The sequence below is a fragment of the Epinephelus lanceolatus genome, chromosome 9 (assembly GCF_041903045.1).
Source record: "Epinephelus lanceolatus isolate andai-2023 chromosome 9, ASM4190304v1, whole genome shotgun sequence".
Taxonomy (NCBI): domain Eukaryota; kingdom Metazoa; phylum Chordata; class Actinopteri; order Perciformes; family Serranidae; genus Epinephelus; species Epinephelus lanceolatus.
Genome location: NC_135742.1, coordinates 23,808,970 through 23,821,202, shown reverse-complemented (window position 1 = coordinate 23,821,202; position 12,233 = coordinate 23,808,970). Strand labels below are relative to the sequence as shown.

Below are 12,233 nucleotides of genomic sequence, written 5' to 3'. Positions count from 1 at the left end.
CTTGCAATTAATTATTCCATCAGGACTATTAAAAGAATTTCCTATTACTGAATTTTGGTCCTGGGGATCTGCAACTGAGTCTCCAGAGTGGCTGAATCAGCGAGGCGGACGAGACAAAGCAGCACTCGCGTCCGATGGCAGAAGGTCAGACGAGGCCCAGAAGTGCTGAGGGGCTACAGGAGGAAACCCCAAAACAGAAATCAGCTGCTTTCTCTGGACACATTTTCAATTTTGATTCACTGCAGTTTATTACTCACCCAGGTTTCAGCAGACAGGATAGGGTTTAGAAGACGGACAGCGTCCTCCATGGGGCAGGACTGCAGCATGTACACCACCCTGAGAGCATCACATAAACACAATAAACAAGAAGCCAACACATTTTGGTGACACAACTCTGTCCAATCATTGTGGATGTTAAATAAATCTGTGAAAGAAACAATTAAGACAGGGCACTGAAAAGGACAGTTTCATTCTGTACATAAAAAGTTCTCTACAAACAGATGATACAAACTAACGTCCAAGTAATTATTTTCAACACTAATTATTGAGTGCTTTCTTCTGTATTGTAATTTTGATCATTATAAAAAACCTAAAAGATTATTCAGAAGCAAAATGCTGCAAAAAGTAACAGCAATGTCTCTACCTCATTAAGTCTGGATCCTCCTCGATATTGCTGACACATTCAGGATTACCCATATCCTTTATAAAAGAAAAAACATGTTTGACACGTTTTTTAACGATCGACTCAATGTCCCAAATTTAATAAAACACAATGTAAGCAGATTAATAGGTGATGAACATAAACTGTGACTGGCTATGAAAATAAGGCTCAGAGAGACAAACCTTGGTGACAGCAGGGCCTGTTTTGCAGATCCATTTCTCCAACATCATGTTGCGGATTTTCAGGAGATCCACGTTGTTGATGGTGGCTATTTCCTTAACCACTGCATGTATATCTGTTTAGAGGCAGATGATCCAATTCAAATTACTTTCTCCCAGTTACAACATGTCAAACCATTTTCATATACAATATAAAGCAGGATATTGTGGCTTTAACAAGTAGAAAATAAGGTAAAAATGAATTGTCATAAAAAGCAGTGCAAAGCAAAATGGAAAATGTAACACACTTTAATTCCAGTAGCCATTTTCAGCACATAAACTGATCTTATATAGACACATTGCTTTACTTCAGCTTTTCCTGCAGACTGCTGTGACAAAGTGTGCTCACCAGGATAAGTTTGACCTCCTGAGTCTCTGAAGCGCTGCTCCACACCGCTGTGCTCATACAGGGCCACAATGAGCCTGGCTGGCAGCCCAGTCAGTTTCAGATGCTCCGGGCTGTTCAGCTGGCTGGTTATCAAGGTGTTCTCAGTAGCTGAGCGCTGAAACTGCAGCTTCAGCTTGGACAGAAAGGTCTCCCCTCTGGCACGCGCTGCCTCCTGCTCAGGATTAGAGCAGAGCAGATGAAAAACTAACCACATAAAGATGTGAGAGATTTAAAGTTTATATGGTGTAAGGTGAAAATCACAAACACTGACCTCAAGGTTTGGATCCTTCAGCCAGGCATCTCCAAGAGCCAAGCAGAACTTAAGAGACTGCGTCTTCTCGTGGCCTGTAGAGAGCAACAAACAATTCAGCACGCACATATAAACACACAAGCAGTGTAGCAGCGGGCGGTATCTAATCTGCAGGTCAGACCTGGTGGCAGCTCCTGGGTGATCTTGTGGGCTGTGGCAGCCGCCCACTCTGGGCTCTGGATGCAGTGGATATACTTCATCATCGTCTTGGCCACCTTGAAAGTCTCCTTATTGTAGCCATGGCCCTGACCTTTTTTCCTCTGCTCTAACAGTAAAGGCTTCAGCTTCTTCTCAAACACATGGTTTGCTGCTGACATGTATAACTTGTCGAGGCTCACCTGGAAAGAAAAAGGAAAGTGTGAATCACCTAAAAACAGACAAATTTTATGGATAAAGCTTTAGTTTTTTTCGAACTTTTTATACAGAGTAAAGGCGTTAACACAACAGTGGCTTTTTTCCCCTGTGCAAATAATGCTATTCAACCATTTTATTAAACATGGGTTGCAACTGTTACAAATTCGCCTCACTGTGAACACTGCAGCCAAGTATTTCACATTTTCGTGCCATTTATTTATGATGCCACCGGTGTGTAAAGGCCTTCAGGCTACTTTTTATATGAGTGTGCTTTACCTTCATCAGCTTGCTAATCAGAAGAAGTGTAGGGAAGGTCTCCTCACTGAGCTCAGGAGCTAAACACAGAAGCGAACATTTTAGTTTCCATAGTCTCCACATATTTCAGTAACTCTTTATATCAATACATCAAAATTATATATAATAAAAATAGGTTTGGCAAACACATTTACAGGTGTTTAAAGTTTTGTCTATCACCCACTCACACTCACAGTAAAATATCTGACATTATGTTACAGTAGGATCTCATATGACTTTAGCGCAATTTCCTCCTTGTAGATTACACCTGATACCAACAGGCAACCAGTGGCAATCTAACAAAATCTGAGTAATTTTAGTTTGTCAGGGTTAATACTGAAACGTTAAAATAAGACAACTACAGTGGCTAACTCACAGATAATCTTCCAGTAATGTTTGGTCTGCATGAGCAGGTGGAAGGGCAGTCTGCTGTTGGACAGAAAGTTTGGCAGCAGTCCGTTTTCCAGAAGGTACGTGTTCTCCACGTCTGATGGAGGAGAGACGCGCTTGTAGGACTTCAGGTGCTGAAGGAGGCCCATCGCCTATGGATTACAAGACACTGGCTGCTGGTCTGCACGATAGATTTTGGAGACAATTAACTATTTTTAAAGTGCCAATGTGTTTTTTTTTTTTACCTGACTAACAGAGAAGGTTGTCACATTCTCATCTGCAGCCTGTATGATCTTCAGCACGACTTCGAGCCTCTCATAGTTGTAAGGGCTGAGCTGTGGCAGAAAGGCATTTTGCAAGTTAGGTGAATAGCCAAACTTTGGTATACAGCCAAGGATTTTCCTTAAAAGCAATGTATGGACTCGTACAAAAGTGATCCCTCTCACTCATCACACATGTCCCACTAGAAATGTGTGGTGACGTATTTATCTGCAGCGAATGCCCGTATTTCCTTATTTTGGTGTGGTCAGGACGTTTCTGGGCACAGCGCGCAGGTAAGGTCAGCACTTTATAAAAAGGTAGCAACAAGTGCTCGTATTCACAGAGCTTCTTATCACAAAGAGTCGCTCCTAGTGACTAAAATTCTAAGAAACTTTTTAGGATTATAATGTTTTCGAAGAATTCCCTTCACAGTTCAAACTGCATCCTGGTAAACATAACATCTTTGCCCTTAAGAGAACTCCTAAGGTGAAAAACTTTTACAAGTAGGGAAGAGGACAGATGAAAAAATTGTGTAAAGACAGGGAGGGGGGAGAAATATTCTCTTAACACTAAATGACAGTGAGTTTGTGCAGGGAGAATATCTGTGGTCAACTCATTAGAGGTGTACTCGCGTCTCAAAATAATGACATTACGTCAGAAATTAAAGTGATCATGGCACTAAAATATCTAGCGAGTGGCAAGAGTGCATCAGTGCTGCAGTGATTTGGGTCAGTCTCAACTAATTATAGCGCTTTCAGTCTCATATTATGATGTAGCCAATTTCAGTTTCCGCTGCATGTCAACACCCTGCAGGCTCAAGGGCAACCAATCACTCCTTTTAAGAAATGCGTCATACTTAGCGACAGGGTCGACCACACTAAGGTTTCTGTCCCTTTCTTGCTCAGTGTCTTGCTCAGAGTTTCTCTGAAAAGTTTCCTTTATCCCGCCTGAGTTGGACTCCTTGCTAGAAATCTTAACCTGAGTTAGGAGCTCTCTGAAAGTATTCTCAGAATGTTTGTGAGTATCGATCCAGGTCCCGGACCTTAAGCAGCACACTTTCAAGAGGAAGATACGAAATAATACAAATACAGCAATGTCAAATACCAGCTGGACATAGCACATTACAAACGAAAGTGAATCTGAGGTTGGCTTTCACTTTCACTGCTGATACTGCGTATTAACAGTAACTGACAACTCCTGCATGGTAACTGATGGTTACTTGTTTCAGTGGTCGAGTTTAGAGTTGTCTTGAATCTGTTTGCAGTTGCATTGCTAAACCAAGTAATGTCAGAAATTCTGGGTAAAGTTCAAGTGATTGGTTTGGCAACAGGAAGTAAATAATACATCTGTTGTCATTTAAAAGCTACACTATATTAGCATGTGGATATTAGGACTGTGTTCTGGTGATCTGATATGTATCACAATACAGAGGTTACAATTCAATATACTGTGATTCTGAAAACAAGGCAATAAAAATTTAATTAATGAGCTAGCAGAGCGTCCTTTATGACTCTCTCCCATTTCATAGGCCTGTGTTCTTTGTGTTTACTCTCGCGACATGGTCTTATGTTGTAGTTGAAGAATACAACATTGTTATTACGTGGTTGAGGATTTAAACACAACAGAAAATTAATTAATTAAAAAAAAATAGTGTTTTTGAGAATCGATTTAGTATCACAAAACATAGTATCGCGATACTCAAGTAGATTGATAGTTGAGCGTTTTTCTTGAATCAGTTGTCAGCCTACGGGTGAATCTGAAATAACCTTAGTCTATCAGAAGTTATCAGAAAATTAATTCATGTAAAAATGTCTGAAAACCATAAACACTGAGCCCTCATGTTTGTAACAAACTGCTTTGAAGTTCTCCCTCTTAAAGTTTGTTCCCCATACACTAACCTTGAATATGGCAGCACAGAGGCTGTCGGTGAGCTCGCTCGTGTTGTGTAACATCGGGATAATCTGCAGCACTCGCTCAAGTGCATCTGCATGACACATAGGCTGCATCTCCTCCTGGCCTGCGCCTGGGTCACCTGCACCTTCCTCGTCCTCTTGGAGCAGCAGTAAGGTGGTAATGTACTGGTTGATCACACTGTCACGGTCTAAACCAAAGGTGCTGCAGACGGAAGCAGAAGGTGAGCACAGGAAGGAGAAGAATACTTGCCTCGACACATCTTGAACCAAAATGAAATTTGATATTCTGCATTGAAATAGACTGGAGAATTTGACACTGCAGAGTGAGCAGCTGACCTGCAGTAGTGGAGGATAATGTCTGGGGTGATCCTCCTGTTTTTCACCAGATCAGGGATCAGATTACGCTTCATCTCAGGCCGCTGACGGAACACTGGCTGGATGGATATCTGTGGCAGAGCAGGGGGCAAGCATGGTGAGCGTCAAGTCATGTGAAATGTTAAGTCAAGAGGGGCAGCAACTTGTCAAGTTTAACATGAATACAAAGTGGTTTTCATCCACACACCTCCAGTTTGGCAAGCTTGATGCCCCATTCAGCATCAGTGATGACAGAAAGAAACTTCTCTTGCTCCTCTGCCTCATTATACAAGCAGCAGAGATTGGCGCCGATCCTGGCCACAGCCTGAAATAATCAAGATACAGTCGCTGATTAAATTTGATGAAGAAAACAACAATGTAGGTGTGCATATACACATTTGTGTACTTGTAATATCCCTTTTTTCCCAACAAACTGATGTTTTGTCATAGCTGATTTCAAGTCTGACCCTTTCATTTTCATTATTAAAACAAACAAAAAAAAGACAGTAAAAGGAAGAAGAGCAGAATAATGTTTGATAATATTTCTGTTCCTTTCTTGCTCAGAAACAGACTTATCTGGGTAAATAAAGGTACAAAAAATATCTACAATACATTTTGCCTACCAGGATTTTGTCATAGTTCTGCCAGGTGTTGTCAATAACCTTCCACAGTATTTTGGTGACTTCTGCTTTGGAGAGGAGCGTACAGAGTCCAATAGCCAAATCACAATCGACCACCCTCCAGTTGAACACCTGCAGCCCATAGAAAAATAGAGATACAGTTATTAAAAATATCCTAGAAAGCAGTAATTCTGCCACTACCTTCTCATGACATCAGTCTCACCTTGTTCAAGAGAGCCACAGCAACAGCGTTTAGGGAGGAAGTAGTTGTCTTTCGAAGATTATTCAAGCATAAATTATACTTCTGAAGCTCTTGGGGATCATACAGCTGAAAGAAGAGTTACACTTTATGCTTGGTTTCACTGACAGGTAGCTAAAGCTATCATAATGGTACAGCTGTTTCAGAAACATATATGACAGTGGCGCTGATAACACCACAGGTTAAATTGCAGCCATACCTGTACACTGATCTTAATGTCCATAACATTAGAGGTGACATGCTGCAGGCAGCTGCTGTACAAGTTGACCAGCACTCTGAGGGCCAGCTGCAGCTGACTGCACTCCTGTAACATCTGTAACATTTTGGCCAGGGGATTCAGGAGGGGCCGCAGGTAGTTTGAACCTGCATGTGGGCAAGACAAGACACAAGGTTAACTATCAAAATTCACATTCAAGAAGAAACAATGAAATGTAAACTTAAGTACAGACCGTCTTCAAATGAGCAGTGTGACAGGCAGGAGCAGTCCAGTGGGTACAGTTTGGTATCTGCAGGAGTGGGAATAAATTAGCACAACAGCTGATGAAACCAGTAGCTGTAGACTAGGGTGATGAGATACTAAATAAACATTGAACAGATTGAGTTGAGCATCTTACCCAGAGAAATAGGCAGCAAGCAGTTGGTAATTTCATATTGGACTGGAAGCACAGACACTGGGTCCAGAACAATGCAATCTTCATTAAAAACATCCTCGAAACTCCACTGAGAATGTGGATCTTTTTCTGTCTCCAAGGTCAAATCCTGTGACATTATACAATGCAAACATAAACAGGTAAAGATAGCAAGCACATCCAAAAAGACTTAATGCTGGGTGCTGGACCAAAAAGTAAGAATGAAATAAAAGATAAAGTCCTCACACCAGAAGCTGCTCCTTGAAGAGTTTATTCGATGTAATGTTTTGAAACGTTACATCGAATAAACTCTTCAAGGAGCAGCTTCTGGTGTGAGGACTTTATCTTTTATTTCATTATACAGTGCAAATACAGAAATGTTATTTATGCATTCAGTTAATTTTACAGCTTTAAAAGGTGAGGCTTTCAGGGGCTGTCTTATTTCTGGGAACTCCGCAAACTATAAAATATTCACATTAAATAGGAAGTCTTTCCATGTTATTGCACATTTGCACAACTCCTGCTTCAAAATTATGTTCGATAAGAGATAATATTTTATCTAAATCCTCTTATCTAAGAGATTTCACCGGGTAAATTCCCTGTTACTGATTTGTAAAATAAGATGGCTGATTTAAATGTCTGGAGAAAAAAATATGTTACATAACATGTCAAGCACAAACCAGAGAAAAATAAAGTTAACACAGAGTCGTTCTGTGGAGAAAGATAAGATACTGACCTTAGCTACAAAGCCATAGTTTTCTGATAACTGACACTGATGATAGACATCCATAGCTATCCGTGTGCACTTGCAAAGCTCCAGACAGTCCAGGAGCAGATCTGCAACAGTTATTACAATATTAACTTTAGGGATTTTGTTTACAAATTATTTGAATATACATATACACGACAGCTATATTTACAGCATAAAGTGTTGTTTAACATCACTGATGTTTACGTGTGTTCTCTACCTGAGTGGCACACAGTGATAGCCTGGCAGGCTAGATCATGGATGACTGCGGGCAAGTCCATGTCATCAGGAAGCACCATGGGCACGTCTGCCTCCAGCATCTGGCATAACGTTTTGGCAGCGGTGAACAAAACCTTCCCCGTGCTGGTGTTATAGTGGTGTTCATACAGCTCACTGAAAACAAGGCGGAAAGAGAACAAAGAAAACATATCAGATTCTCCATATGACTCACTGGATCGGGCTGAATTCAAAAAAATGTATCAATATTTTTAACGAGAAATCATGGTTGGAAAAAAAAAAAACATACAGCAGGCACCCTATCAGTTTCCCACCCCTGGATTCAAACACGTCACAACATCCACACATGCAGACCTGAGGATCTTGAGGGCCTTGTCCACCTTGCCCACTCTTAGAGCTCGCAGGGCCAAGTCAGACCAGAGCTCCTGTTCAGTGCGACGAAGCTGCCTTCCGAGCCGACGTAAGCCAGCTTCTGTGGAGATGGTCTTGGTCTTGCCGTCGGGATCATTAGCCACAACTGGAGTTGTTGTAGCCTTCGCTTTAGATGAACGGCGTCCGCGCGTGTTTTCATAGGCTGTGATGTGATGCTCCTGGATCTGTTTTCTGATGTTTGGATCCTCATAGTTGGAGGGAGTGAAAAAAACATCAAAGTCCTCCTGAAGAAACACACAAAGAGGTTTCAGGTTAAAAAAGATTAAAGAGCAGATGGAAAAACACTTAAAGACATCCCTTACTTTGAACTTACCTCAGGGTTCCTACACATTTGGAATTTCAAAATTCCATACTTTTCCATACCCTAATTTCCAGACTTCTCAGCGGGGTTTTTTTTTTTTTCCCAGAGAATATGCGTAGAGTAAATATATCAGTGTATCATATTTAATTATTCTTAATAGGCGATTGTAGCCAAGTACCATAATGGCATGCAAATAAAAACTCAGGTAAGTTCAATGCATTGAATTTTATTTTAACACAGTTTAAGGAGGCAACAGACAGCATTTTTTTTTTTTTGCAATCTTTGTAATAAGCTTCTGCCACCGGTGCCGAAATTTCGCGAAAAAAATCTGCTTTACGGCAGGAAACGTGTCATATATTGCGAAACTGGTCGGTCAGCCAATCAGGGACTGGAGCTGGTCCTTATGAGGAGCTGGGCATGAGATAGTTGAGTCAGGAGCACAATGGCAAACGGACGAAGTTTGAAAACAAGTGAAAAACGGCCTAGCAAAAGAAAAGGAGCTCCTCTGTCTGAGGAGGCAGAAAGGAGAGTGATAAAAGAAGAGGAAAAACAAGAGTAAACCTCACACAGGCGTTCAAGAGATGGAGGGAGCTCCGTGACCAAAGAGGCTTCAAAACCGATGTCCAGCTAGCTTTCTTTCTAATGGATCATTAACAAGGCTAAATGTTAGCTAGACGAGAGAGGACTGTACTGTACTGGCTGCTAGTTCATTCCAAGCTGGCCAGCATCACAAATCGCCGCAACCAGGGACCGGGTAGTGAGTGTTGGTCGGCTGACATCCTCGTTGCCATTCTATGGCAGCCCTCAGACAGTGATACCCCCCTCCCTTCCTTCTGTCCATCACCCAGGTAAGTTATGCCCAGCCAAGTGAACACTGAACTTTGTTTCCCATTCAATTTGAACTCCAACCAGCCCCATGTGAGGGCAGCCTTCGCAGCTACTGGACACAGAGGCCTCTCCGACTGGGAGAAGTGGAGTAAAATCCTCTCCTCCGCTCCCGTCTGTCTGGTGAATGCCTCTGTCAATACACTCTGCCAGCAATAAAATAATATTGATGCTAGTTGTAACATTTGAATCTATTAGTAATAAGCCATGTTCCATGTCTACTGTTGTTTGTACTGATACTGTACATATTGGTGTAATTTACTGTGAGTTGTTTGTACTGGTACTGTGCATTCTGGTATAATTATTTGCATTACTATTTGCTTTTTTCTTCAAATAAATCTGATAATTGTTGCTTGGTCTGTTTACTCATTTATTTAGTAGAGTGTCCACACACCTTCTCATTCCACATACAGTACAGGCCAAAAGTTTGGACACACCTTCTCATTCAATGCGTTTTCTTTATTTTCATGACTATTTACATTGTAGATTCTCACTGAAGGCATCAAAACTATGAATGAACACATGTGGAGTTATGTACTTAACAAAAAAAGGTGAAATAACTGAAAACATGTTTTATATTCTAGTTTCTTCAAAATAGCCACCCTTTGATCTGATTACTGCTTTGCACACTCTTTGCTCTGATTACTGCTTTGCACACTCTTGGCATTCTCTCCATGAGCTTCAAGAGGTAGTCACCTGAAATGGTTTTCCAACAGTCTTGAAGGAGTTCCCAGAGGTGTTTAGCACTTGTTGGCCCCTTTGCCTTCACTCTGCGGTCCAGCTCACCCCAAACCATCTCGATTGGGTTCAGGTCCGGTGACTGTGGAGGCCAGGTCATCTGCCGCAGCACTCCATCACTCTCCTTCTTGGTCAAATAGCCCTTACACAGCCTGGAGGTGTGTTTGGGGTCATTGTCCTGTTGAAAAATAAATGATCGTCCAACTAAACGCAAACCGGATGGGATGGCATGTCGCTGCAGGATGCTGTGGTAGCCATGCTGGTTCAGTGTGCCTTCAATTTTGAATAAATCCCCAACAGTGTCACCAGCAAAACACCCCCACACCATCACACCTCCTCCTCCATGCTTCACCGTGGGAACCAGGCATGTGGAATCCATCCGTTCACCGTTTCTGCGTCTCACAAAGACACGGCGGTTGGAACCAAAGATCTCAAATTTGGACTCATCAGACCAAAGCACAGATTTCCACTGGTCTAATGTCCATTCCTTGTGTTTCTTGGCCCAAACAAATCTCTTCTGCTTGTTGCCTCTCCTTAGCAGTGGTTTCCTAGCAGCTATTTGACCATGAAGGCCTGATTGGCGCAGTCTCCTCTTAACAGTTGTTCTAGAGATGGGTCTGCTGCTAGAACTCTGTGTGGCATTCATCTGGTCTCTGATCTGAGCTGCTGTTAACTTGCCATTTCTGAGGCTGGTGACTCGGATGAACTTATCCTCAGAAGCAGAGGTGACTCTTGGTCTTCCTTTCCTGGGTCGGTCCTCATGTGTGCCAGTTTGGTTGTAGCGCTTGATGGTTTTTGCGACTCCACTTGGGGACACATTTAAAGTTTTTGCAATTTTCCGGACTGACTGACCTTCATTTCTTAAAGTAATGATGGCCACTCGTTTTTCTTTAGTTAGCTGATTGGTTCTTGCCATAATATGAATTTTAACAGTTGTCCAATAGGGCTGTCGGCTGTGTATTAACCTGACTTCTGCACAACACAACTGATGGTCCCAACCCCATTGATAAAGCAAGAAATTCCACTAATTAACCCTGATAAGGCACACCTGTGAAGTGGAAACCATTTCAGGTGACTACCTCTTGAAGCTCATGGAGAGAATGCCAAGAGTGTGCAAAGCAGTAATCAGAGCAAAGGGTGGCTATTTTGAAGAAACTAGAATATAAAACATGTTTTCAGTTATTTCACCTTTTTTTGTTAAGTACATAACTCCACATGTGTTCATTCATAGTTTTTTATGCCTTCAGTGAGAATCTACAATGTAAATAGTCATGAAAATAAAGAAAACGCATTGAATGAGAAGGTGTGTCCAAACTTTTGGCCTGTACTGTATACATAGAGGTATACTGGTGGCTTTACAGCCGACATTTTATTGATTATCTCTGATCCCCACGGTCAATATGGTCTTTGCGACAGTGTGAGCAACACTGCTGACGCTAGGTGGCGCCAAGCTAAAAAAAAAACCCGAATCCTATCTGTTGCCTCTTTAACAGTTCAATGCTTACAATTTTTTTTGTCCCTCAAGTGTCTGAACATAAAACTGTAAATACTGTTCCACACTCACACTCTCTCTCTCACACACACACACACACACACACACACACACACATGGAGAAGTAAAACAACATGTCCCATCTCAACATTTTGTAGGTGAAGTCAACAGTCAACTACAAAGGCAACACTGGCTCAAAAACAACAAGTTAAACATGTTAGAATTACAACTTAAACATGTGCAATAAATTGTAAAAACCTACATATAGGTTACATGTGCATTTCTGATTGTTCCACATAAAGTTGTACCATAAAAAGCAATCATATGAAGATTGATTAAATTATTTTTGGAAATACCTAATTTTCTATTTTAGAAAACAGTATTTTAGAACAGTGGTAATAGTCTGGAAACAAATATTTTTCCATACTTCATTTTTCATTTTCCATACTTTTTAATACCTGGAAATTGATCAAATTTATTTCCATACTTTTCCATGCTTTCCATACTTGCGTAGGAACCCTGTTACCTGTAGGTGGGCAATCGCCTTGAACATGATGAGGTCATTTTCACACTCCATGCTTTTAAGAGCATCGTCTGTGGGGGACATGAAACCTGGTGTTACTCTTTATAACATTTATTTCCCTAACCTTTGCCTGTTAACAGTGTTAGACAATATCTGGCACCTTTTTTAAATTTCAGGTGATAGGAATATGAAAACTGTTTTACTGCTCCATGAAGCAAACTACATT

At 41.4% G+C, this 12,233-nt stretch overlaps 1 protein-coding gene across 2 annotated transcripts in view; it reads right to left on the bottom strand.

The window, feature by feature from the left end:
• Positions 1-12,233, bottom strand: part of kntc1 (kinetochore associated 1) — a 33,257-nt gene that overhangs the window by 6,213 nt on the left and 14,811 nt on the right. For both annotated transcript variants that reach the window (XM_033618461.2, XM_033618462.2), the window contains exons 31-52: positions 12,011-12,078; positions 7,991-8,292; positions 7,620-7,792; positions 7,388-7,488; positions 6,637-6,781; positions 6,472-6,528; positions 6,222-6,385; positions 5,987-6,091; positions 5,767-5,895; positions 5,352-5,468; positions 5,126-5,235; positions 4,775-4,991; positions 2,861-2,950; positions 2,602-2,767; positions 2,208-2,266; positions 1,699-1,915; positions 1,539-1,612; positions 1,229-1,439; positions 844-956; positions 644-699; positions 258-336; positions 49-173 (exon numbers count right to left, since the gene is read on the bottom strand). In XM_033618461.2, the coding sequence (XP_033474352.2) occupies positions 49-173; positions 258-336; positions 644-699; positions 844-956; positions 1,229-1,439; positions 1,539-1,612; positions 1,699-1,915; positions 2,208-2,266; positions 2,602-2,767; positions 2,861-2,950; positions 4,775-4,991; positions 5,126-5,235; positions 5,352-5,468; positions 5,767-5,895; positions 5,987-6,091; positions 6,222-6,385; positions 6,472-6,528; positions 6,637-6,781; positions 7,388-7,488; positions 7,620-7,792; positions 7,991-8,292; positions 12,011-12,078 (2,878 nt within the window). The remainder of the gene's footprint in view (positions 1-48; positions 174-257; positions 337-643; positions 700-843; positions 957-1,228; positions 1,440-1,538; positions 1,613-1,698; positions 1,916-2,207; positions 2,267-2,601; positions 2,768-2,860; positions 2,951-4,774; positions 4,992-5,125; positions 5,236-5,351; positions 5,469-5,766; positions 5,896-5,986; positions 6,092-6,221; positions 6,386-6,471; positions 6,529-6,636; positions 6,782-7,387; positions 7,489-7,619; positions 7,793-7,990; positions 8,293-12,010; positions 12,079-12,233) is intronic.